The 27,381-nt window shown below is 42.5% G+C and overlaps 1 protein-coding gene across 7 annotated transcripts in view; it reads left to right on the top strand.

The window, feature by feature from the left end:
* The window catches only part of PHKB (phosphorylase kinase regulatory subunit beta), a 1,358,073-nt gene that overhangs the window by 975,954 nt on the left and 354,738 nt on the right, over positions 1–27,381 (top strand). For all 7 annotated transcript variants that reach the window (XM_086945119.1, XM_086945122.1, XM_086945118.1 and 4 more), the window contains 2 exons: positions 3,850–3,905; positions 21,630–21,723. In XM_086945119.1, coding sequence (XP_086801245.1) covers positions 3,850–3,905; positions 21,630–21,723 — 150 coding nt within the window. The remainder of the gene's footprint in view (positions 1–3,849; positions 3,906–21,629; positions 21,724–27,381) is intronic.

Genomic DNA, 27,381 nt, shown 5'->3' with positions numbered 1-27,381 from the left:
TGTGTCTCAGAGACAGTGTGTGTGCGTGTGTGTGTGCGTGTGTGTGTGTGTGTGTGTGTGTGTGTGTGTGAGAGAGAGACAGTGTGTGTGTGTGTGTGTGAGAGAGACAGTGTGTGTGTGTGTGTGTGTGGCACTGTGTGTGTGTGCGTGTGTGTGTGTGTTGGGCTCTGTGTGTGTGTGTGGGGGGGGGCTCTGTGTGTGTGTGTCTGTGTGTTTGTGTGTGGCATTTGCGAGAGATTAAGCTATTGGCATTGTAAATGACAATGCCATTTATTTATCTGTTTCCAAAACCAACACATAAATAAAAAGTTTGTCATTTACAATGCCAATAGCTCTAATTTTTGCAAAGGCGAGACTGTTGCATTGTAAATGCTTGTGTTTTTTCTTCCCCTAGTGGTTCCGGCAGTTGGAAAGTGCTACCGAGATGCTTGCTTTCTAGTTTTCGCCCTGCAGCACACTTTATTTTATCTTTTTAGTTTACCGCTCTAAAATGGGCATCCGTCAAGTTGGAAAAGTAATTTAAAGATGTTAAGATGGCGGCTGGGGCGTTTGGATCCATGAACATATATGTCGTTCTGCATGCATAATTAATGAAGCATGTGCATGTTTCGTGGGCATTTTAGAATGACTTTAATTGAAAAACCCATTCCAAAATGACTGTCCATGTGTCGTCATGCAGGGGTGGCCAATTTGGATCTTGTCTCAGCTATTGTAAACAAGAATTGGCAAAGTCAGTAGCTCACACTTAATAACCGAGACCTGTTGATTTGCTAATGCTTTATTAGCAGAGCATCCATACGGCATTTCTGAGTTTCTGTGCAGTGCTCATGTCCTTTCTGAAGCACTTTTATTGCTCTTTATAGGAGTTTGAAGAAACAAGCGGAAGCCTGCACACACAGTATGGTAAAGGGTTTGAACAAATTAGTGACTTTTGGTTATGGATCTAGGTCTGGGTTCTTTGTATAGTGTGGCGTGTGTGCATACTTTGGAGTGCAACGTGACAGTCACATTACCAGCTTGTTGCTAAATTGGGGTATTTCATTTTTTTAAACATTCTTTTTATTGAACATGCTCATCACTTAACATCAGAGTAAACAGTAGATAGCGGTTGCAGAGATAATCACAACATAATGTAATCAGAAGAAGGTCAATTCTCATCACTACAAAGCAAAACAGATGGATCATTTGGAATCATAATTTTTTTTAAATGTAAACAGAAGGTGCACTCATCATTTACTCTTCATTACCTTAACTGCGAAAAATAAGCCCACATTGTGGGAATGTCCTCTACCAAAGTTTAGTCCCCGATGTGTCTGCCATGGGTTCCATATTTTTTCCCATTTTTTGATGCATCCCCTACTGCGGTACACCATTTCCTCCGCCCTTTGACACCAATCCAAGTCCTTTCTCCAATCAGCCACCGATGGTGGGAGCAGCGATTCCCATTTCCGTGCAATATTTCTTTTGGCAACGCCGGCCGCTAGTGTCAGCCATATCCGGGCATGTCTGGACCAGTCTTCCTCACCTTGTATCATAAGCAGTAGCCCTTTCGCCTCAATTGGGACCTCTACTGGAAGTACTTGTGACATGATAGCGGTTACTTCTCCCCAATATCCGCGTATCAGTGGAAACTCCCAAAGGATGTGATAAAAGGAACCCATCTGCCCACACCCTCATGCACAGGGGGTCTCCCACCGTTCCTATTTTAATGGTGTATTTCAAGTTGTAGATTACAACATCGGAAACCTGCATATATCATAATGTTTCAAGATCCATAGTTAGACTGGTGGGGTGTTTTGTTCCGGGTGCCCTAACACCTGACTCAAGTTTGCCACAGCTTTTAATGTGAAAGAATCCGTGAATTATCAGCATCCGAGTTGTGTTAATTGATTTCCCTCCATGGCTTCTGTTGCATAAATATGACTTTGTATATTAGGAAACTGACGCGGTGATAGCTGTTGTAAATGCAAATCTGCACCTGGATGTGACATGATAAAGCAACGTTTTACAAAAGAGTAATTAAATGTGTTATTTTCCTTCGTTTATTATTATTATTGAAAGTGACAGATCAATGAACGCCTATTCATTCCAATAAGACACAGGATCTTTTTCTGTGCCTCTGAACACCCAGTGTGACACTTAACATAACCAGTTCCCAGTAATGCATCACTCTAATTGATCATAGACAAGGTAGTACCTGGGCTACATCTGAGATGTATGGCTTTTAGTTCCAAAGCATTCCCTTGTGCGGCTTTTAAGTGGATTGACTTGTGGTTGAGTAGGCCCAGTTGCTCATGCCATGATATTGTGTAAAGACTGATATGGCCGTCTCTGTGGCCTGGTGTTCGTCACAAGTCGAACACTCCCTACACTACTAGAACCAAGGATTCTGTATGTATTTATCTACTATGGCACTTTAAATACTCAGTGGTTCAAGAGCCGATATGTTCATGTTCAGCACTTTCTACACAACTAGAAGCAATGAATATGCATCTTTATGTATCTCATGTACCTAGATTGCTTAGGTCGACTGCACGTTTAGAACCTATTACCACAGACCTAATATTAACATGTACTTGATGAATATTGGTGAAAATTGTAAATTTATAGGACAACCAGCAATTAGTTACAATCAGCTAAGATTGTATATGTTTGACATGGTATGGTAACATTGTGATGGTTTTTATTAACTTAAAACAATAAACAATTGACCACTAGTCTAGCGGTAGCTGACAGATGTAGCATCAAGCCCGGCAGCAGTCTTGCAACAATGTGGAGTGGGTTCCATCTGGGCAAAGAGCGATGGGACACCACCAGATCTACCATCTTGGGATGGTGTAGTTGGCCCATCTCTTCCTCACACCTTCAGTATCCTCTGTCATATCACAGCCCTGCAGAGACGAGATCACTGTGGGGACTTCATGGTTCTTTTGTGGCAATAGATCATGATTGCATAACAACTAGGTGGAAACAGAAACATTCTTTAACGGTCCTTAACCCCTTCGCTGCGGCGGCTATTCCGCCGCAGTGCTAAGGGGGAGGCGGGGCCGCCGGCGGTCCCGTGCTCGTGACGGAACCGCTCCATCACGGCCCGCGGGTGAGCTGTGCTTGTGACGGAACCGTTCGGTCACGGCCCCGCCCGCTCTTTAGAACGTCAGCGCAGGCGCGGAATTCGCGCCGCGCAGGCACGGCGAGCAGGCCGTGACTGAACCGTTCCATCACCAGCACAGCCCACCCGAGGCTCGTGATGGAACGGTTCCATCACGAGCATGGGAGGGGTTAACTAGGAATCCGCAACATGTACTTTATGGGTCTACAACTGTTTAGACCATAAATAAAGTTTATATAGATTTAATTGGGTACATTTCGCATTTTAAAAACCTCTGTAAATGTGAAAGAATTTGCCATAAAATGTAGTTTTTTTTCTATTTTTTGTTTTTTCATTAAATAAAATATTTCCTAATCTGTATATTTGTTTGATGTACACTTGTTTCTGAGTATTGTTTTTAGGTTCAAGTCATAAAAATTACTGAGGCCGCGGTCTCTGGCTACCCCTATATTGAAGGGATTTACTTCCAATCTGAATTTAAAACAATAAGGCAATTCTTGATTGTAAGTAAGGACCATCCATCCCCTTATCTATAGGCATTAAGACACTTCTCTTTTATGCAAAAGGGACAATTGGAAACCTAAGATTCTTTTTTTTTTAGCATTAACTTTATTGGTATTTCAAAACATGCACATTCACTATCAAGTAAAAGGAAACCTAAGATTGTTGTCCTTGTAGAAACTCTCGATCATCTTAAGTACATAAAATGTCTCATTATCTTCAATTCTCTCTTCTTCCAGGGACCTTTGGAAAATGATGTGATGGTTCATGTGGCCCTGATAGCAGAAAGCCAACGGCAAGTAATTTTTTGTCTTTCAGGGGATGTGGTTTCAGGGTGAAGGTTTTTGTGATAGGCTTGCAGCTCAAGGCATATCTCCTTCACATCTTTTATTTGGAGTTAAAACAAGTGAAATGCACATTATTTTTTCTTCCCTGGTAAAGGGAAGGTGGGAGAACTGCAGAATACAGATATGTAGCTGGTCTGCTGCGGTGGTCGTTTTGGACGTGGCATGGAAATAGAATAGGGCAGCAGTTCTTAGTCTGGGGGTCCATGACTCCTATTCAGGGTGCGTGTGACTGCTTAGTAAATTAAATATGTATTAGCTAGCATTCGTTTATAAATAAATAAGCAATATTGAAAATTGAAAATTTTAAAACGCTCTCGAAAGGTGAAGGAATTTTAACTGGGAGGTTAAAAATGTTGCTGTTATCCGTAGCTAGGTTCGTGAGAGCAGTGGTGGCAAAGCAAACATAGTCTAGGGTGGCCCATTGATGGCAGTGGCGGCCGCCACAAACAAAGGGTGGGGGGTGGAGTGTATATAGGAGGGGTAGCGTGGGGGGAATAACTCGGGGAGTGTTAGTAATAATATATTAACAAAAAGAACTTACCTGAAGCTGCCGGCAACTTCACACACCCCGTCGCACCTCCTGTCCTCTTCCTGGCCCTAGCAACTCCTGGGATAGACTCCCATCCAATCTCCATGTGGCTCGGAGAGCAGCGTGGGGAGTGGCCAGATCGGGCTGGAAAGACTCTCCGCTCAGACCAGGGAGTCTGTGGCTTTCTCCCGCCCAGGCTGGAGAAACTTAAGTACACATATGTATTTGGCTGGCCTGAGACGGACAGTCTAACACATATATGCACTTAGGGAGTGCACATAGCACTCCCCCCCCCCCCCCCCCCCTCCATTGCCTCAGTGCCACCCCACGCACTTAGGGAGTGCACATAGCACTCCTCCTTCCCCTCCTTTTGAAAACCTTTCCATTAAAATTCAAATTTCGATTTTTGTATATAATTTTGCTTGAGAATGTAATAACATATTTCATAATTTGCCTGCTTGATGTATGCTCGTTTCTGTATTTTTCTGTACTGCGTGGAGGCTCAAGCCGCATCATAGTTGCTTATGTGGGAGTCCCTGGTTTCCATTAGTAATTTAGTAGGGGTCCACAGAAGTCTACGGGTTAAGAACTGCAGGACGAGGGAACAAAATGGAAGGGGACTGCCGCTGGCTACCTTAACTGGCATACGCTTGACATCCTACTGCAGTAGGAAACACATCTGTTGAGGAGACTACTGTAGATTCCTTGTTTAGCGCCTGGTTTCTTGGCATCTCCCCACTTGATGGCGTTTGATACTGGAGTTAAAGATGACAATGAGGACTCACGACCTCAGTAAATAGTGCTGGGGTGTTATGTGGCAGTTTGCACTGACATGTGTCCCAGTCCATTTCTATAATGAATTACTGTGCATTATATGTCTCCTCCTGTCTGACTCTTATGGTCCAGGACCTTAAATACTGCAGGGAATAAGGACAGTCTTGTGTTAGGCTAAGTGCTATAATGTGTTGTTTTTTTAAAAGGATGTTTCATTGTTCAGCAGTCATGAGGTAAATCGCCCGTGACAACGGTATATCCCTATATGGTGTCATTTCGCTTTGGGGGATTTACCTGCATTTTCATTTTTTATGAATTTGTCTTTTTTAATGAACTGAGCAAAAATCGTAACATTCCACAAAGCATGTTATATTATTTTCCATTCGTCCAGTAGTCTACCAATACCACCTGTCTCGCAATATGTCAGACCTATAACATATATATGTGAATACTCCGACATACATCTTCGTTTTATTTAATGTTCTGCTCACGAACTCTGCTCGTTCCAAGTTTTCTAATTACTTGACTTTCCCTTTAATCATCCATGTGATGATATAGGAGGTCTATCATTTTCTGGAATTAACACATTTCTCCCAAAAAAATTCCAAGTGTCCAAGTCCTGAATCAACATTTCGTCCCTTCGGACCTCTGTTAGTTCCTCCACTGTCGACTACTCAGTAAAGTCCCTCATCCAATCTGTCATGCGGGGGATTCTGCGGCCTTCTATTTACTATCAATTCGATGTCATGTTAACACCATGGCTTATTTTACTGCTTTCTTGATCATTTTATTCTTAAATTTTAGTGGAGTAAACCACAAAAGACCAGACTTAAGTATGTGTTGAATTTTAACTCCTACTGATATATCTAATCTGTGATATATTTCATTCTTTTACAGAATGCATACACATGCACCCAAAACAATATGATAAAATTTAGCGCTCTCTTGCTCGCATTTGGGACATCTTCCTTGTTTATTAATTTCCATTTTTGTTGAGTATCAGTGGTGTCGTGGACGTCCTATGTAAGATGTTGAATTGAGTCCTTCTGAACCTGATGTTGCTAAACACGTCTGCTGACCGCTCGTACGCGAGGTTCTAGGCTGTTTCCGACAGTCCCTCTTCATGGTCCCTGTCCAACTCTTACTTAGCTTTTACCTGAGGAGTTGGTAAGGAATCCCTTCCGGCTTTGCATAATTGCATGATTAGCCTATGAGCACATCTAGTGTCAATGAGCGTACAATATATAGTGGTAATTTTAGGTTCCTCCAGAAAATGTGTTCACGTACTCTAGTCTTCTTTCCCTAATCATGCATATTGTAGGAAACAAGTTTGTGGGACACTATTTTTTCCATGCCCTCAAAAGTCATCATTTCACCGCTTAGGTATAGGTCTCCAATTTGCACCAATCCTCGATTGCTCTCCAATAAAAATAGACTTGTGCAATCAATCAAAGTCATAGTATTAACTCTTTCGCAAATGACTATCATCTGTTTCGGGCTTTGTGACGGAACTGTCTCATTTGTTTTTTAGCTAACCTGATTTAATATGGCACATCATAATTTATTATGTGAAGATTAAGTATTACAGCAGTGTAGCTCTTACTTCTCCAGTATTAGGGGTGTCTTTCATAGATTTACATGCTTGAATATTCCCCGTCGTCGAACTGGGAGTCCCACGGTACATAAAATAGCAGTAATATATGCATATATAAGTAAAATTATCATAATTATATAAATATATAAACTTATATAAAATACAGTAAAATATCCAGAAAACTCAAAAGTACCATAGAACAGAATAGGCCCATAGAAAGCCTAAGGGAGAAACTCAACTTGGTAACATATCAGTGTCATTATGTTTTGGTCCAAATTCCAGCCAATCAGGCTGTAGCTCCCTCTAGAACCTTCTCCTCAGAAGCCCAAGACCTCAGATTTTCGTAGCACAGAGTAACCAAAAAGTGTTTGGTCTCTGAAGTTGATTCTCGGAGACTTATTAGACCTTCTGCCAACTTTAATGTTTGTGGTAAGGATGTGTCCCTGATGGTAGATTCTGGCTCTATGTTCACTATCATACTTGAATCTATTTTTAACTCATTGTGGCATGATATTATCTTGTCTATCAAGGATATCAATCCTGTGAGTTATCAGGGCCAACCTATTGACATTCTAGGTTTCATGAAAGGTCTCATAAAATGTGGTTCTAGGTGTGTTGAAGGCAAGGTGTATGTATCCAGGGATGGTCCTCCCATTCTTGGGTGGATGCACCAGTTTGACTTAAATATTATCAATCCCTGGGCACCTAACCAAATTATGGTTGTTGATGAAGATATTCAACTTGATCAGATTCTTCAAAATGCCCTCAGGGTTTTTGAATATAGACTAGGTTGTGTTAAGGGGTATATGCATAAAATCATTCTTAAGTCTAATGCATCTCTTATTCAACACAAACTCAGAATAGTTCCTTTTGCTGTTAGAGGTAAACTCAAGGATTTGTTGCATGACCTTCTGAAGTCTGGTGTGATAGAATCTATTGAAGCGTCCACATGGATTTCTCTGGTCGTTTTGACCCTTAAGGCGGACGGCCGTTTGAGATTTTGCATTGATTTAAGATCTCCTAATAGAGATATTGTAATGGATACTTTTCCTTTGCCTAATATTAACGAATTATTGCACTCAATTGGTAATGCTAAATTTTTCTCAAAAATCGACTTAAGGAGTGCATACCATCAAATTGAGCTCCATCCTTCTTCCAAAGCACTCACAGCGTTCATCACCTCTGAAGGCACTTTCCAATTTACTCGCATGCCGTTTGGCTTAGCCTCGGCGGCGAGTGTTTTTCAGAGGATGATGAGTGGTTTGTTTAAAGACATCAAAGGGGTCATATTTTTTCAAGATGATGTCTTAATTTCAGGTATAAATGTGGAAGAACATAACGTTGTGTTGAAACAAGTACTTTTGAATTTGGAGCACATTGGTCTGACAGTCAACAAAGACAAGTGCAAGTTTTTGACTTAGAAAATCGAACATCTAGGTTACACTGTTTCTAGTGGGGGTTTTACTCCCAAGCATGATTTGTTGTTGGCTATTAGAGATGCTCCTCATCCAAAGGACAAGGAGCAATTGCGCTCTTTCTTAGGATTAGTTGAATATTATTCAAAATTTGTGAGATCCTTTGCCGATGTTGTGGAACCTTTGAGATGTTTGTTTAACAAAGGTGCTAAATTTTGTTGGGCCAAGGAACAACAATTTGCGTTTTCAAGTATTAAGGAGAAGATTTGTCAGGCTGGAATTTTAGCTCCATTCACTTCTAACTGCAAAACTATTTTGACTGTTGATGCTAGCCTTTCATGTTTAGGTGCGGTACTCCCTCAAGTTCAGAAGGGGGTGGAGAGAACTATTGCATTCGCTTCAAGGACTTTGACACAAACTGAAAGGAATTATTCAGTTATCGAGAAAGAGGCTCTGGCGGCTGCATGGGTTACTGAGCACTTTAGAGTATATCTGTGCGGATTACGTTTTTGTTTGAAAACAGATCATAAACCTCTAATGAAGATTCTGTCGGCTGGTGGTGCGGGCAAAGGATCTGCCCGTTTAGCTCGGTTTGCAGCTAGGTTGCAGGAATTTTCTTATGATGTGGTATTTATTTAAGGATGGAGGCACTCGCAGGCTGATTGTTTATCCAGATTGTTATTGGATTGGGAAGTTGTTGATAAAGCTTTGGTGGATAAGCTTTCCTCTGAGGAAGCTGTTGTCTTTGTGAATGAGATCAGTGAGACTACTGTCAGTACCTTTTCTATGGAACAATGGGTTAAAGAGATGCAAAATGACAGTTTTAAAACAAGTTATTGTTCTGATCAGGAATGGTGCTGTTCGGGAAAGTATGGTTTCAATCCCTCTTAGGCCATTTTGGAAGCTGCTCGATGAGCCTTCTGTGTGTGGTCAGGAGGTTATTTTGTGTGGTGAGAGGTTTGTTCCCTCCTTCTGGTTTGCGTTTTCAGATTTTCAAGATTGCTCATGAGGGGCATCTTGGTCAAGGCATGACTATAAAAAGAGTCAAACAAGAGTTCTGGTGGCCTGCCATGGATGACCAAATCCGTGGTTGGGTTGACGGGTGTTTGTTGTGCAAAGATAGTGAAAAAAGATTAAGAATTGGTGCTCAAAAGAATTTTGGTCACATCCCTGATCCTGGTAAACTCTGGCATGTTATTTGTCTGGATTTCATTGGATCTATGTCAGATCTCACTTTGGATTTCCGCTTTGCTGTCGTCATTGTAGATGTGCATTCTCGTTGGCTAATTGTGAAATTTGTCAGGGAAATTACTACCTCGTCCACTATTGATGTCTTGGAGAACATTTTCTTTGAAGAGGGTGTTCCTCATTCTTTGTTGACAGACAATGGGACACAATTGACGTCTGGTGAAATGCGTTGCTTTCTTGAACGTTGGGGTGTTAAACACTCATGCACTTCTTTGTACAACCCTATGGAAAATGGCATTGATGAGAGGGCCAATAGATTGGTGAAGGGTACCTTACAATTAGCTATTGCTAACACAGTCCCCCATTCAGCTGATTGATGAAATGTTGTGGGCCTATCGGTCCACTGAACATAGTGTTACTCATGTTTCTCCTTTTGTCAGCATGAGAGGTCGGGTACCAGGTTCGAAATTGGTTCCTTCTTGGCTAAAAGATTGGGTCTCTTCTGATGGCACTTCTCCTGAAAAATTCTTTGTTTCAAAGTTTCAAGTTGGTGATTGGATTAAGATTAAATCTGGCAGGGTTAGAGCTGGTTTGAGTACATTTTCTGCTCCTTGCCGCATTATCAAAGTGGCTAAACATTATGTGGTGGTTGAGGGTGGTCACAGATGGAATCTGCGTAGAATTGCGCTATACCAGAGAAAGGGTGATTTGATTAAGGAGGGTCTTTGTGAGGATACTTTTTCTAAAGATGAATGTTCAGGTGCTTTGTTCATTCCTGACAAAAACAATTATGTTGAGGGGTGAGAGATGAGTGGTTATTCTGGTTCTTGTTCTGCTCCACAAGATGTTGCTCCTCAGGATTCTGGTTCTTGTTCCTCCCCTGGGGTTCCACCAGAGAGTTTGGGGTTTGAGGAACCTGTGGGTTCGGATGACTTGGTCGGCAGGGTTCCCAGACCACCTTCTTACTTGCAAGATTATATTACTTCATAGAAGAAAGTTCTGTTTATTTATTTGCTGAGCTTTTATGTGTTTTTATCTATTTCTTTTATTAGGGAAGAGGATGTATTATGTAGTTGTTATCTATACTCACGTCAATGTCCTCATGCCCTTCTACCTTACCTCATTGTAGAATGCTCTGTGATCTAGAATGTGAGGTTGACAAGACTCGACCTTTGGCAGTTTCTGTCGGATCGTCGAGGGTCTTGGATGTCAGATTCATCTCTCTGCAATAAATGCTATAAAACCATCTCCAGTCTTCCTCGTTTCATCTTAACAGCTTGCAATCTGGACATGGCTCTGAGACCGGCCTGTGATCTTTCTTATTTAGCCAGGGTGGTAGCCTTACAGTTGTGTGCTAGGCTAGCTCCAGGTACTTCAGAGATATCTTGATTAAAATTCGCTGGTTGACCTAGCACACGAATAATCAGTGCCCTTTGTGACACTAGTGCCGTTCAGTGCTAGTGCGTCTCTTAGTTCATAGCATATACTCCAAAGCAGGGAGTATACGAAGGAGCACGATTCACGCCTTAATCCAGAACCTAATATCCAGCTGTGCACGACTATAATCTAAACCACTTCAGAGATATCATCATAGCAAAGAGGCAGGTTGTGTCCTGTGACCCTCTCTCAAACTTACCAGAAGTAGACCCACGTTAGGATTGGATATTAGTCGTCAGACTCCGCAGGAAATTATTTGGATTCCCCCTAACCCTTTCCTTAGAGGGAGCACACACAAGACATCTGGATAGTGTTGCAATCTTCCTCCAGATCGTTATGAGCATTGTTTCCAGCCTTGGGGTATTTTTTGATAGTCTAGTTCATTCCGGGTAGTCATTATTTACCTTCATTAAACTAATGAGACTGGCACTTGAAATCAGTCATTTGTGGGTGAATTGTTCAGGGCTGCAGACAGTGCTCGTAATGACCTGGAGTGAGTAGGCCACTCTTAAATATGAACTAGTATTTGTTAAGGCTTTGTACAAAACAAAGCTAGTGCATAATAAATGCAAAGTTATACTAGCATACATAAAAAGAATTGTGTCAAGTGAAAATGAACAGAAATATGTAATGTAAAATATGCAATTTTATTTTGTATGAGTCCCTTTCCTGCTGAGTCTTTGCTAATGAACACTAGTGCTAAAAGTATGCCATCGAGAGGTGTGCAGTACATTTCTGCTTATATTTTTGGCCCAGGCTCTGTCTGTGAGATCCCAGCCTGTTATCAGACAGTGTCATAGACCATGGAAAAACAGACTTCCTGGGTGCTAAAAGCACCCCTCTGTCTGCAATAGATGACACAGTATTTGTACTGTTTCATAGGGCTGTCCTAAGAAAGTGAACCTGTAATTTGTAATGTAGTTTGAGTTGAGTCTCCTGGGAATTTCCTACCAATGATTGCCCATATTCGAAACTGTTAGGCCTAATATGAAACACTACGCATAATATGACTATTTGAGCCATAAGCATACTATGTTATATGTTAAGCTTATAAAGCACATTGTCATACAACGATCAATATAAATGTAATGAAAATAAGCAGAATTTGCCTAAGTGCTTCTAGGTCCTAAACCATATACAAATTCTAGGCAGGGGTATGTTATAGTGTGCACCTGGGCAACCATGTAGAAATGCATGACACTACAGTAGTGACCCTCCACATTCACCCAGGTAATACCTGTCTGGATTCAGGTTCCAGATGATTACTGTACAATTCCCACCCCCGCCTGCACTGCAGAGTTTGTCAGATGCCCGAAGAGCCTCTGGAAATCTGCTTGCTGGTGTCTCATACAAGTCTAGTGCTAACTCACTAAGCCTTTGGGTCCCCAAAGGGCATGTCACTTCTTTTCCCCTGAGAGTTTAACCCCGAAGACCATTACTGCATGCTTTCCTGGTTGTACAAATTCTCAGAATATTCCTGAATTTCATAATACTTTCTCACATCATCAACACACAGTCAAAACCATGTATGCAAAAAGCCAATCACTTTATTGCAGGTGCTTCAACAACTTCCAAAACTGCTTTCAAAGTTATAGTATGTTAGGGGCATGTTTCCTCTGAAGACTACAGATGCCAAGCTGTGCCACACCTGTATGAAACAGATCTTGGATTCAGACCTGCATGACATCTGTGTAGTAGTAATCCACAGAAAGAATATACATGAAGGAGGATCTTCCTTGATTTAATCTACCCCAACATGTACAAGGAACAGCTGGACTTCTCTCAAGCTGAAAGCCTTACAACAACCCAAACACATTATCAATACTCGAGAACATAGAACCTAGAATGTAGGAAGGCTATACATTCTGACTAACAGTTTTGCAGATACAAGCCCAATAATACAGTCTGCCTTTGGTGTCTCGGATCTGAACATACTTTTATGTCATGCTTCCTGATGATTCTGGAGGCAACCAGTGATCGAGAGGGGAAGGTAAAAATTGCCAAGCACAAAAATCGAGGCTGGCCAAATTGTAGGCTTGTTCCCGCTCGAACTACTGGAGTTGTTCCAAGTCTCCATCCTCAGAAAGTCAAAGATGAAGCTGAAGGACAAATGGTGACACAAACACAAGCAGTCCAGATGGAAACTTGCTACTTGTCGCTCCTACTCTTGGGAGAGATAGCACAGACGAGTCTCAAAAGTCACAACTCCACACCAGTTGTCTAACTTGGACCCCATTCCACAATTGGAACCAATGTGCTCCGAATTTCCAGAGCCATTTCTGAATCCCCATTAGCTAGAAGCATTCAAGGAATCAATTCTGCAGCTCCTTCAGGCTTTTCTGGGTACCCCTGGAGACTGGAGACCTTCAGGCCCCATGTTTCTGCCTGGGCCCCCAGTTTGACTTACTTTGACAGGGTCTTCTCTGGCACTGACTGGCTCAGTTAAGCCTTTACCTGGGCTCACCCTACTGAGTTAGACCTCCACTACTTAGCAGAAGGCCTTGTGGTTGCCGTCCGGTTCAAAGTTGACCTCCGCTTGAGAGTTGAGCTCAGCTACATCTCAGCCATTGTCTTATTATGAGGTCATTAAACCACTACTTATTATCTGGGAGGATTTTCCTGCAGTGCCTTTGTCAAATCACTAGTATTTTTGGTAACCTTCAGGCTTAGTTCAGATCAGACTATGATGTCAAATGGGGACTTCAGAATGTTCCAGAGGATGGTGATGAGGAGGAGGCCGACAATGTGTTACCCCCCTCACTACACTGATGCTAGCTTCAAAATGTTAGATTGCTTGATAGCTCAACAGCGATCCCCGATAGAAGTGGACTCCCATTAGGGTCGCCCACTGAGGAAACTGCTTTTTTGTAGTAGTGGTCATAGGGGAATAGAGGTGTTGGAAGTACAGATGTCCACTGTGAAAACTAAGGCAAATTTGCTTATAGAAATCTTGCAGCCTCACCATTCAACTTCAGCGTCTTTGCTACCTTTCGTTGAGGCTTTCACACAGGCCCTGATGGTGACCTGCTTAAAATCATGTTTGGCACTGACAGTAAGATGTCCCATCATTAGACAACATAGGTGGGCTCTGGGTGGTTTGGCCTTTGTGGCACAACACCCCCATACCAGAAAACCTTGTGGTTTCGGCTTCAGCCAGCAAAGTGAATGCCTTTCCTGTGGCCAAACTTGACCGAGAATGGAAATGCATTGATGTACTTGACAAGAGGATGTTCCTTCTGCCAATTAGGCATTGCAATTTCAGAATGCTGCCTGCTTGTTGGGGGGGGACATACTGATACCCTCTGGGATGTGGTAAGTGGAATCTTGACTGCAGTCCAATAGGTGTTCAGGAAATAAGGGTCTGTGACAGACAGAAGTAACCAAGTACATTTCATGGTCATGTCTGGACACCACCAACTGGGCAAGCTATTTTGAGCACTAACCTAGTGATTCTCTGTCATGCCTGGATGTGTGATACTGGGTTCTCCAGGGATATATGGGCATCCCTTAATGATATGTTTTGAGATGGTAACGTGCTGTTTGGAGACAAGACTGATTGAGCTTTGGGGCGGTTTGAGGTAGATCATGCAGCAGCCCCTCCTTGGCCTTGCTCCCTGCGACCCCCCACAGTTCCATTAACAACTCCAGGAATTTAAGGGTTACTCCCAGGGCTTAGCTTACTATCAGAGGCAGCCATCTCTCAACCTGTTCAAAACTTTCAAGTCTTCAAGTGGTGTGTTGGTGGCAGAGAACAGGACCACTAACAACCTGGCCATTCCTCATCTTTCCCTTCCCCTGCCACCACCAACATTTATTTTTTATGATTCACCTGTGGCCAGTCCTGGGCAGAATACTTTTACCTGACCAGCTGATAAGCAATAGCCTTTGAACAATGGGTCCTCAAGGTTGCTTTCTGAGGTTACTCTCATCAATTTCTGCCCCCTCCTCCCACAATTCATCCTAATTTAGATCAGACTTGGGCAGAACATGTCTCCATCCTTGCCAGATGATCTCAGACATTGCTGGTCACAGAGGCTGTAGAGATAATCATATATGAAAGGAGAGAGGCAAAGGATACTCCTTTTATTTCTCAGTGTTTAAGAAATACTGTGGGCTCAGGTCGATTTTGGACTTTCAGTTTTTGATCACCTTCCTTCAGGAGGACAAATTCAGTATGCTGACCCTAGCTCAGGTTAAATCCACCTTAAAACCTACAAATTGTTTGATGTTTTTGGATTTGAGGAGCGTATACTTTAATTTCCTCATCCAGCGGTTCCCCTTGTATTTAATTCACCTTGTGTTGTAACATTTCTCATTCACCATCCTGCCTTTCGACCTCACTTCTGCCCTCTGGGTATTCATGCAGGGGATAGTAGTGGTTGTTGCACATATTTGCAGGTCGGGTACAAATGTCCCTATATCACCATGACTGGCTGTTGAAACAAGGTTTGCCACAGTCTGGTGGGGGCCACATGCAGATTACCATGTTGCTAGTATCTTCCCTGGGGTTCTCCACCTTTGACCATTGCAGAAGATTCCCTTTCCAGGGGCTATTCTGGCCATGGTGACATTCAAGGCCTTTCCGCTGCCGTGGGGAGTCTGGGACATTCAGGATATAATCCCAATGTTTCAGGTTCATTCCAGGGTTCTAGGTGTGAAAAAATCCTAGGACGTCTAGGTATGACAGTGTACATTGAAGTATAGCCAGCTAATGAGAAGGAACAATGGAAGTGGAGTAACAACGTTATTTAAAAAACATATTTTTATTTGTTATATATTAAAAACCATGTTGAAACTAATCAAATGAATAAGTAAAAAATGTCTATAACAACATTACATACAAAAATCATAAAAGGTTACACGTAAGTTGAATAATATATACAATAAACCAATAAAATGACAACATATACAGTTAATCAAAAAGATGGAACAAGCATAAAAAACTCAGCATAAAAAACTCGACGCGCGTTTCGGCAGGGGACCGCCTTCTTCAGGAGACACAATTTACTTCAACAGTAAGACTCTATCCATGCAGCAAAAAACATCGTAGGTGACTCTTCATTTATTCAGTATAGTATGGTAAACTGATGCCTTATATTTCCACATGCGATGTTAGAGTTATAGATGAGAATATCCTAGATGAGATTGTCCCTTATCAATGGGTATAGAGAATACACTGCAGCAAAAACGCTACATAAGCTGATAGAGTTAATGCTTGAGGCAAAGTTGCTTTAAATGGCGCTCTTGTTCGTCATTCACAGACTGATAAAAAAATGGGTTCTTGGTTTAAAATGAAGCAGCGTTTGGATAGAACATACTTCAAAAAGGTCGATAGGGGAGGGCGCCTCACGTTGTTTGTTAAAATAGAAAGATCGAGAAACGAAGGATTCTTTGTGGACAGCACGATGTAGCTGCTCCGTGTTCAGGCGTATGGGAAATCGTCCTCCTCCTCCCGGATACAAAGTATTCTTTGTATCCGGGAGGAGGAGGACGATTTCCCATACGCCTGAACACGGAGCAGCTACATCGTGCTGTCCACAAAGAATCCTTCGTTTCTCGATCTTTCTATTTTAACAAACAACGTGAGGCGCCCTCCCCTATCGACCTTTTTGAAGTATGTTCTATCCAAACGCTGCTTCATTTTAAACCAAGAACCCATTTTTTTATCAGTCTGTGAATGACGAACAAGAGCGCCATTTAAAGCAACTTTGCCTCAAGCATTAACTCTATCAGCTTATGTAGCGTTTTTGCTGCAGTGTATTCTCTATACCCATTGATAAGGGACAATCTCATCTAGGATATTCTCATCTATAACTCTAACATCGCATGTGGAAATATAAGGCATCAGTTTACCATACTATACTGAATAAATGAAGAGTCACCTACGATGTTTTTTGCTGCATGGATAGAGTCTTACTGTTGAAGTAAATTGTGTCTCCTGAAGAAGGCGGTCCCCTGCCGAAACGCGCGTCGAGTTTTTTATGCTGAGTTTTTTATGCTTGTTCCATCTTTTTGATTAACTGTATATGTTGTCATTTTATTGGTTTATTGTATATATTATTCAACTTACGTGTAACCTTTTATGATTTTTGTATGTAATGTTGTTATAGACATTTTTTACTTATTCATTTGATTAGTTTCAACATGGTTTTTAATATATAACAAATAAAAATATGTTTTTTAAATAACGTTGTTACTCCACTTCCATTGTTCCTTCTCATTAGCTGGCTATACTTCAATGTACACTGTCATACCTAGACGTCCTAGGATTTTTTCACACCTGTTGCTACCCTGCCCTAGGAGTCTATAGAGTTACACTACCCAGGGGGTCCTTGCTTTTCTCAGTCATTCCAGGGTTCTGACATGAACGATTCTGAGGCTTCTTAGACTCCTGGTCTGATGTTGCCTGCTGGTGCCCCATGCCCTTGGCATATGCGGGCTCTGAACTGGAACATCTGACTTCAATGGGCGGAGCACTGGAGGTGCCTCTCAGAAAACATCCATGTGTCGTTCAAAGTGGCCCGAGACCTTCAATGGTAGATGAAGGATATTAACTTGACTTGGGCAAGACTTCTCCCTGCCCCATCCAGGGCTCATAGTGGTGATAAAAGCATCAGCTCTGGGCTGGGGTGGCTGCCTGGATGAGGTAGAGATTAGGTGCCTCTGGTTTCCACTGGAGCACTATCCAGCAGACTCTCAAGGAATTTTGTCCTCTTTTAAAGAGTAGCACTTTTTAACATTTTACTGACAGCATGACCACCATGTAATATTGCAGCAAACGAGGTGATGTGGATGTGTGTGCTCTCTGCCAAGAGATGCAGAGGCTATAGAGCTAGCTGAACCATATGGGCTTGTCCTTAGCTGTGTTAACATCTTGATAGGATTCCTGAACAACAGGCTAGATGAGCTTAGTAGGCCACGGCTAGCCAACCACAAGTTAAATTTATTTCAGGAGGTAGTTCAAGTATTATTTTCCCAGTGTGGGGTGTGCCTTGGGTAGAGCGTTTCCCTATCACAGAGAACGCTCATTATTTAGCCTTTTGCACTGTACATATTCTACCTCTGGTTTCTCTGGGAGAAGCGTTCTGCTCCCTGCAATTCTTTTCTCCTTTATGCATTAATTCTGAAGAAGGTCCTAAGGGAATGGGCTCAGTTCATCCTGATAGCCTTGGACTGGGCTTGACGGGTCTGGCACCACAACCTATTGAATCTGAGCATCTGTCCCCTCTGTGTATAACTCTTCAGGAGGACCTTTTCTCCCTACAACATGACAGGGTTCGACACCTGAGCCCACACAACCTACACGTCTTTGCATAGAGATTGACAGAACCAGCTGAGCAGATTTGTTTTGATGGTGGAAGTTGTGGATTCCATCTTGACTGTTTGCCGTCTATCCATTAGGGTTCATTGTATTGTGGGTGATCGTTAAAGTTTGTAGCCTGGTATGAGTACCATCCGGTTGATCAGCTGCATGTTTAGCTTTCTGATATTCTTCTGTTTGTCTTGTCTTTGGCCTGGCAACGCTTTGCTGTAGGCACTAAGGTTGCTAGTCTACCATCTCAGCCTTTCTACTTTAACCTGATCAGCCTTCTCTGTTTAATCCACCAGTTGTGGTGCAGTTGTTTAATTAATGCCATCTATGTATGTTCCCACGACTTTTATTTTGCCGTATTTCAACCATATATTAGTTAAGCCCTATGAGCTTATGCACATCTGCTCTTTGAGGTTACTTTGAGGATCTAAGATGGTCTACTCCATAGCAATAACTTCAGCAGGCTGTGTCCGTGAACAGCAAGCCCTGTCAGTACGACGACTATATTCCCCCTTCTTTCTAGACAAGCTGTGCCTGGGATTAAGGCAGCCTTTCTGCCAAAGGTAGTGTCAGGTTTCAATATAGGGCAGTCCACCTTGCTCCCTCCTTTCTTCTCTCCACCATATCACTCTAAGGAAAAGTGGAGGCTATATTTTTTTTACCCCAAGAGGGGACTTATTTTTATATTGATTGGCCTAAGGAGAATCAGGTTGATGACTAGCTTTTTGTTCCGCTCACCTGTGTTAAGAAAGGCAGCCAAGAAAGAGGCATTATCCAGATGGATTATTCTTTACATAAAATTGTGGTATGTCTTTGCCAAGAAGAAACCAAGTAAGAGCCTTCAGGATCATTCTTCCATAGCTAAGGTGTGAGAAAATTATTAATAGTTGGGGTGGATGGTAGTCTACCACAAGTAACAACGTCACTATTTTTGTTAGGTCCAGTAAATGTTTCAGTAGTGTAAACTATAGCTTAACCATTGATAGCTATGGACAGAGAAAACCGGTTTACCTCACGAAAATGTGTAAAGCATTTTGAAGTACCAAAAAAAGTTAGAAAGTTGAAAACACAACACAATAAAAATCCCACTTAAAGGTATAATACTAGAGGGGGTATAGGAGATATGAATTGTTAAAGTTTAAAATGAAAATAGCACCAAAAAACATTAAATGGCAACCACAGTCATTTGGTCAGACTTGACTAGTACCTAGGTGCAAGTTAAGGCCAACAGCGATGGAACGTGGATCAGATACAAGAACCAAATTGGTCCTGGTGGTATAGTTAACTCCTAGCGTTTACATCCTTCAGTAAAGCAGGCAGTGGGGCTGGTGTCGAGAGAAGGGTCTTGGGAGATGGAGCCTCGGCAAAACAGTTGGTTTAGGCAGGCCAAGCTCCAGTAGGTAAACCTGCAGTTTTTGCACCCCAGAGGTCTCTGATATCGATTGGGTGTCCTTGGATGGTGCAGGTGGGGACTGAGGAGGGCACAGTGATGATGGTGTCCAGTGTCAATTGTAGAATAAAGCGGGAGCTACAGCAAAGCCAGGCCCGCTAACATATGGCCTCCATTGCAGCCTTGGCCAGGGATGCTCACTGTTGGACATCTGCCAGGTGACTATGTGGATGTCCGTCCACACCTGCTGTCTTACCTCTTAGGTCCGTCGGGTGCCGACTTTTACCTGCTCTGTCCTATAGTATTTCTTGGTATGAAGTCCTGTCATGAGGCACTCCAACCTTATGGAAGGAACTGCTTTGGGATCTACTGCAAAGGTGAGGAGTCTGAAGTGGTTACTCTATCTAACTGCATATTCCTCATTGTCCTCAATTCTTCCTGTTCTGTGGAGCGTTCTTCCAGATGTTGATAAGGTTCTGTTTGATGATGCACTCTGTCTCAATCTATCACTGACATTCCATGTCTAAGTGTGAAGTATGCTTTCTTCTAAACTGACTTCAGCTGATGTCAGTGCGCAGGGTTGGCACCTTTATACGGCCCGCAGTGTCACTTGTGGAGGTGGCATGAAGCTGCCTCAGAGTCCGATGGTGCCATCTTTCGGCACATGGGAAAAATCGCTAACAAGTTTTCAAATCCAGATTAGTAACTGGGGAAATTTAGAAGGTGAGGAATCTGTTGTTAGGGTGTCCGCCAGAAAGAATTTTACCAAAGGTAAGTAACTTTGTTTTTAAGCGGTGTTCATATCTTCAATAATTCAGTAGTTATTTGGCTCGCATATACGGTAATGAAACAAATCAAAATTAAATGAATCAGTTCAAAAAGTTCAACCCAAATAACTACTTTTTTTCCAGTACCAAAACAGATGACAAAGCTCAATTAAAAGGTGTTTACGACAGAATCTATCACAGGTTTTAATTTTGTTTTCAGTTCGCATCTGAGAGAAACCATTGGGCCAATCTTCCATTTCCCTTTCTGGAACTGGCAGCTATGGATAACATGTTCACACTCACAAGACATTTATATGTTCTCAAAAACATACCCACTCAGATTCCAGAAGCCTTATTTTGAAAACGTAGAGGTGAAAAAACAGTGCATCTTTTGGTAGCGAAGCACTTCAAGAACAGCCATCACGTTTGGCTATTGGTCCATCTGGGATGCAGGATAGTGCAATCCAACTATCCAGGATGGTGCAGAAATCCTGCCCTTAATGGATTTTAAATACACGTCCTTGACAACCCCTCAAGGGTGGTAAGTTGGAAAGGTGACCTGGACCAGAAGCTAGTCTTTCTGGGTATATGGGGTGAACAGAAGCAAACATATACTCTAACGGATACATGATGTCAAAAAGAGATATAATTGAAGTAGCTGGACTTGAGATTGCCCCAAAGTGCAGTGGCAAGTGGAAATGGATAAATAGTAGAATTTTAAGATGTGTAAGAACAGTCGCAGTACAAGCACATTTGTAAAGATCAGGGAAACATGGTTCCAAAATCCACATGTTGCTGAATAAATGATAAGAAACCTACTGATGAAAAACAAACATTAGTGATAAGAGAGGTACACACAGAGACCAACATTGAATAAGGACTGAAAGAGTTTGATCCCTGCCCTTGTCCACCTCTGTGACTAAAATTTCATGTGAAGCTGGACATTTCATATTTACTATATTGAGCCTTTGTCTTTGGTTGCTCAGATGTAACAGGCAAATATGTTGAAGACGTGTATGTGATAATTGACAGTGCAGTGGTTGGTGGGTGGTTTATTTTATATTTTGTATTGAAACGTGTCTGCAAGCTGTAATTATTTGGCTAAACACTGGAATACTGGCATCTATTTCTGTGAGCTCAAACAATCAATGAGACAAGTAGGCTGAGATTGTCATTCTTATATAATAAAAGTAACTGTTTTCATAAGGACACGCTTGTACTGTTGTGCAATGGATTTTGTATAACGTACTGCATTTTTTTTTGTAGCCTGCAAGTTTTTCTAAACACATATGGTATCCAAACGCAGACTCCACAACAAGTGGAACCCATTCAAATATGGCCACAACAAGAACTTGTGAAAGTAAGAAAAGTTCCTCTATTTTATTCTGTTCACTTGTATACTATTTTTCAAGTATCTATGATTAAATTGTGAAAGAGAGAATGCCACTTCATCCATTAAATGTTGTGGCATATGGTGTTTTAAGGACCATCTCATATCATAGGAAATCGCAGGCTTTTCAACATACATATTTTCTTAATATTTACTTTGCAGACGTCTCAAATCTCCAATGATTCCATGTCTAAACCAAGCCTTTTTTTCAAATAAGCTTTTTTTTTCCTTCCAAACATCAAAATATATATAGCACCATTATCACCGGTAGTACCACATTGCAAATAGATATGAACCGCAGTATTCCCACCAGTCTCCACCATATCACCCCATGCTTCTGTGGGCAGCTTTGTGTAATATAGTTAGGTTTTTCTTGTTTGGCACACCAGTCCACCCCTGCCTTCCACTCCACCAATGAGGGGGTCTGCAAAGAATTCCATCTCTGGACTATATCAAGCTTGGCAACCAGAGAGGCGACACCAGTGGGCGCCCTTCCCATCTGTGGACCACCAAGATCATACAGTAAGCCCATTAGGGTCACTCTAGGGATAAGATCCAGGGGTATGTCCAGCACCCATGAGAGTTCCTGTGTTATCTTCTGCCAGTAGCGAACCATCCTGGGTCGGGACCAAACCACTTTGTAAAACTCTGTATCAGGTCCAGAACAGCAGAAACACATGGCCTGGGGGATTCCACAAGCTTGATTAAGTCGTACAGGGGTCATGTAAGTTAAGTGAAGGTAGTTTATCTGGATCATTTTAAAGCATGTGGAGATGACCAGCACCTGAGGACCATCTTTGCTTCCCTCCATTCTGCGTCATCTATTTTCCTGACCCACCCCTCCCACCTGTTTCAGTGTGTCGAACCGGCTTGGAGCATTAATGATTAGAGAGTGGTAAACCTGGGAGATAGCACCCCGAGTAATCTTTGCCACAAATAATTTGGCCTCGAGGGGGCTGAACTTGAAGATATCAGTGTCTGAGCCGATGTTTGTGAGGGTGTGGCGTAATTGCAGACATTTATGAAATTGGTTCCAGGCAGATTGATAGTGTGTTTGTAGCTCTTGGAATGTCTACATAAGGCCCCGCTGCCTATACAGCCCCAGGGACAGTGATGCCTATATTGTCCCAATTCTGGAATACCTCCCATTCAGCAGTATAGTGCAACTACTTGCCCCTCAATAGGGGATTCAACAGAATCAGTTTACGTTCCCAGCCATTGAGTCGAAGTGTAGTTCTCCAGCACAAGAAGACCACCTGTGTATATCTAGGAGAGATTCTGGGACTGGCCCGCTGTACAATATACCCATTATGTTGCCTAGCCCCAGCAGGTCTAGTGCTCTGCAATAGGCTGGGTCATCCCACCCGCCACTAAGCCAGTCATTAATGACAATCAACTGAGAGGCCCTATAATAACACAACATTTTTCACACTTACATTGAAGATGAAACACCAGAGGAATACTTTCTATATGTGGTCATAGAAATTCTGTTACTTTCCAAGCACATATAAATTGGTTTAAAGGCGCCCTTTCCCATACTGTAGAAAATGTGAGACTCTGTCTGCTCAGTAAAGGAGCTGCTTGGCTGGTCCTAGTTGCTTATCCACCACATCCTAATCTTAATGATTTAGATGCAGCAGAAATTAACAGCACTATATAAAGATCTATTCAAAATTTTCAGAAACCTCATGCAATACATTATGCAAACACTCACAGTTAACCCTGCGCGGACGGCTCAGGCTGCACAACCGCATTTGGCTGCTACGGGTATCGGTCCTCAAACACTGAATGCCGTTATGGGAAAAGTTCCCACCGGTTGGGAGCAAATTCCGTTATGGATAGCACAGAAAACAAGCCAGTTTGAAGTTGGTTTTCCCCATATGGGACTGCAGAATAAACACAGAATATTAACAATTTGCTTGCCAATGGGAATTGCTCCCTTGGTGGAAGATTGTGCCACTTGGGGTACAGTTTTCTCTGCAGTCTACACCAGAACTCATGGTACCCCACTAATAGAAGGAAGTTTTGCATGCTGTACTGAAACAAGTACAGAATAAGTACGGGGTAGGACCTGCCCTGGACTTGGGGACCCAACTGATGGGCAATTTTACAGCGGTATGAACCATTATGTTAAGTAACAAAAAAGGGGGAGCAGCAGTATTGGCTATACACCAACACCTGAGGGAGTTCACTTCTGCACAGCAGGAGCAGGAATTAACTAGAATTCTAGAAGAAACCTATGCTATGCTAGTTAGAGATAATTTGGGAGCCAGACCTGGAAAACCACAGGTTAAGAGTAATTCTGAAAATGATAACTAAGCAAACACTGATTCTTCAAAGAAGAAATGAGATAATAAACAAAAAATAATAAACAAAATAAAGCACAATCACTGGTGGGTCTCGTCAGCAGGAATCCACTGACATGAGGGTCTGGGGTCAGCACACAGGGGGTTGCTGCTATAGTTTCACTACTGAAGCATCGCTATTGGTGGCCTGGTCTTACAAAATAGACCAAGGACTTTGTCCTCAAATGTGACATCTGCCTGGAGATGAAGGGTTCCACCATACCACGTCCTCCACAGACACCTCTATTAATCTCAGACAAGCCTCTACCAGATGTTTATTTGGATCACTGCGGCCCCTTATACTCAGATGAGGCTTACAAGTACATTTTGGTGGCAGTGGATTCATGCTCCAGATTCCTGTAGGTTTGGCCGCAGCGCTCGGCTGAAGCTCGAAATTTCATAAAGGATTTGCTAGTCTTCATCTGGACATATGCAATTGGCACACTACATTCCGACCAGGGCACGGTGTGTAGCTCTCGGGCTTACAAAGAAGCCATGGGAAGTTTGGGCGTGATCTTGCGGTAGTCCTTCCCTTACAAGCCGGAGGGAAGTTTGGTAATCAATAGGAAAAACCATGACCCAAGGTAGTCTTTAACAGCAAGAGTATTAGGCTGGGGTGGCAGTTAGGTCAATCACCTATGTGGGGTCCAGAAGGCACTCAATAACATGCAAAGAAAATCCCTGTGGGGTCGTACTCCTTACAAACTCCTGTTCCATGTGAAAATGTGGAAACACTGTTTGACAACAATGAATGTTTGGCTGTTTTAGGGGAACTCAATGAATTCCGGGGCACACAAAGGAACGTCCAAGTTGCACTTCCATTGGATAAGTGAAGGTTGTACCACCAAGACCAGCCTCAGTCCCGAAGATTGGGGACCTAGTCAGAGAAAAATTGTGGACAAGAAAGAATTTGGGCCATCTTACAGAGCTCCTGTATCTGTCATGGCTGTTTTAGGTACTAGAACTGTAATTCTTCCGCCCCTTGCCGGACGCAGAGACAAAAGATTTGTCTCCATTGATCTGATCAACCACACTATGTGGCCGATTCTCATTAGTAGGCCATGTGGGCTCCTGGGTAATCGTTACTGTTCAGGAAGCTCAGATGGAAGCTTTAATAACTACAGAAGATTCCACTCTCAAAAGAGAAGCTGTAAACAACAATAAAGTTATACTACTTCCTGTTAAACTACAACTGTATGGTCAATATTTACAGAAATCTAAATTTGAAAAATTTACGATTTCCATGTGAATATGCCGCTGATCGAGTCATCTCCCAGTTCTACAAAACCTGCAGAGATGCAAAAAATAGACCAGATGGCAGCTGGCTACTTCGTGCATTATGATGACTTCTCAGCGGATTCAAGTGAACCCGAACTGCCACCACCGCCTCTCCCTTTCAGGCTATGAATGTACACTCTCTAGCTTTGGCTGAAAAATATACACTTTGTTGGTCCGTGGATACATCGCTAGATTACAATTGGATTACTTTTCCTGGTCCTTTGGATTGATTTGGTAACTGACTTTTTCTTACTGCTAAATGGACACTATCTATCAGACGCTCTGCAGTACAACTTCTGAACCTGGTTCTGACACTGCATGCATGATCGCACCATAAACTAAGGGACCTGTCCCTGGTGAACATTACAGCAGTTCCAGTTCCGGAAGGAATAGTATGGGATATGGTATCTTATGATGAATATGGTCCTACTGAACTTTTACAAATTCTGTATTTGTTTAAAATGTCCTTAACCCCTTGCCTGCGGGGCTTATTCCCCTGCTGTGCTGGGGGGAGGGGGGTGCGCACAGCGCCCCCGTGCTTGTGACGAGCTCAGCTCGTCATGAGCCACGTGTGCTCATGATGAGCTAAGCTCATCACGGCCACACCTGTTTCTGTGGAATGTTCAGCAAAGTGGGGGAATTAGCCCTGCATGCTAGCATTGTGGCCGTTATGATGAGTACACAGCCACCGTGGCTCATGACGAGCTGAGCTTGTCATGAGCATGGGAGGGGTTAAATGATATCATCACCTCTAGTACTTTCTCTGATAATCAGGACATGGAAACTGCACAATTTGCTTGCAGAACTAGAGCAATCAGCTGCATTTTCTAATGATGGATTGCATGATGGTACATCTAATTTTGGCGACATGTTTTGTTATCCAAAATTATGGTCATCACTTTTTTACACAAAGCTAGTATCCCACATGCTGTTAACAATTACAAACAATGGGAACCTTTCCCGGCACCGCCAAAAGGTAGTTCAAAAACATTTCTACAGAGGTTTGCTTATTTTTCTGGCTTTGACACATCAGACCCAGCCTCTTATTATTATATGCTTGCTCCTACACCAGCAAAGAAAAATATGCACACAAAGGCCAAGCTGATATACTCTGCTTCCTTTATTTCCCAACAGTCTGCATAGGGTTTTAACTTTTGGAAAGACACCATTGACACAAAAACTGTCAGGAGTACAGACTGGCAGGTTCAAGGAACGGGGGTCTTTATTTAGAGCATGCCTCATACCATGTCTGATACTTTTCCTGAATAAAACAGTGCAAAAGACTTCCTCTCTTAGAATACCCAAGATGAAAGAATTCAACACACCTTGTATACCCACATTCTCACACTTTGAGAGCTCGCAGCACTTCACACACTACACTAAGGATACACTAGATACCTGTGGACACAAATAGGTGTCTATCTAGATTCCTGGGCAACACAAAAGGGTTTAGAGTTAATAGACGGGATCAGTGATATGTACAAATAGAACACTCACAGGGGGGTGGCATCATAGAGTTTTGGGAAGTTGTGCCTTGATTGGCTAAAAACCTCAACACTCTCTCGGGTTAAGTAGCACTTGTCCTTTATTTCTGATGACATGGATCTCAATGATTTCTTGTTCGGTCCCCGGAACCCTCGTCAAAAGTGCTTCTTGTACGTAATATATAACAAACTGTGGAACATTTCTCAACAGGAAGCTGTTGAGAGATTGCGTGAGATCAACGGGGTTAATTTAGAAAAGGCTTTGGCTGTGGTTGACAACGGTATTACCACTTTATCATCCAGAATGTATTCACTGGCAACAGTGTCTTCTGCAATGGACATTATACAGCAAGACATGTCTATTTTACAGCATGGACAGTCACAATTACGGTCCATCATAATACTGAGCTGGGCGTTACGAACACTAGGTTCTGGCCACGTGCCGTGGTGCTACATCAACAGTACTAGTCTGTTTTCTGAATATGATCTAAAGGATAGTCAGATAGTAATGGCATGCAGAA

This window comes from Lissotriton vulgaris, chromosome 12 (genome assembly GCF_964263255.1).
Source record: "Lissotriton vulgaris chromosome 12, aLisVul1.2, whole genome shotgun sequence".
NCBI lineage: Eukaryota > Metazoa > Chordata > Amphibia > Caudata > Salamandridae > Lissotriton > Lissotriton vulgaris.
This window is presented reverse-complemented; position numbering and strand designations above follow the sequence as displayed.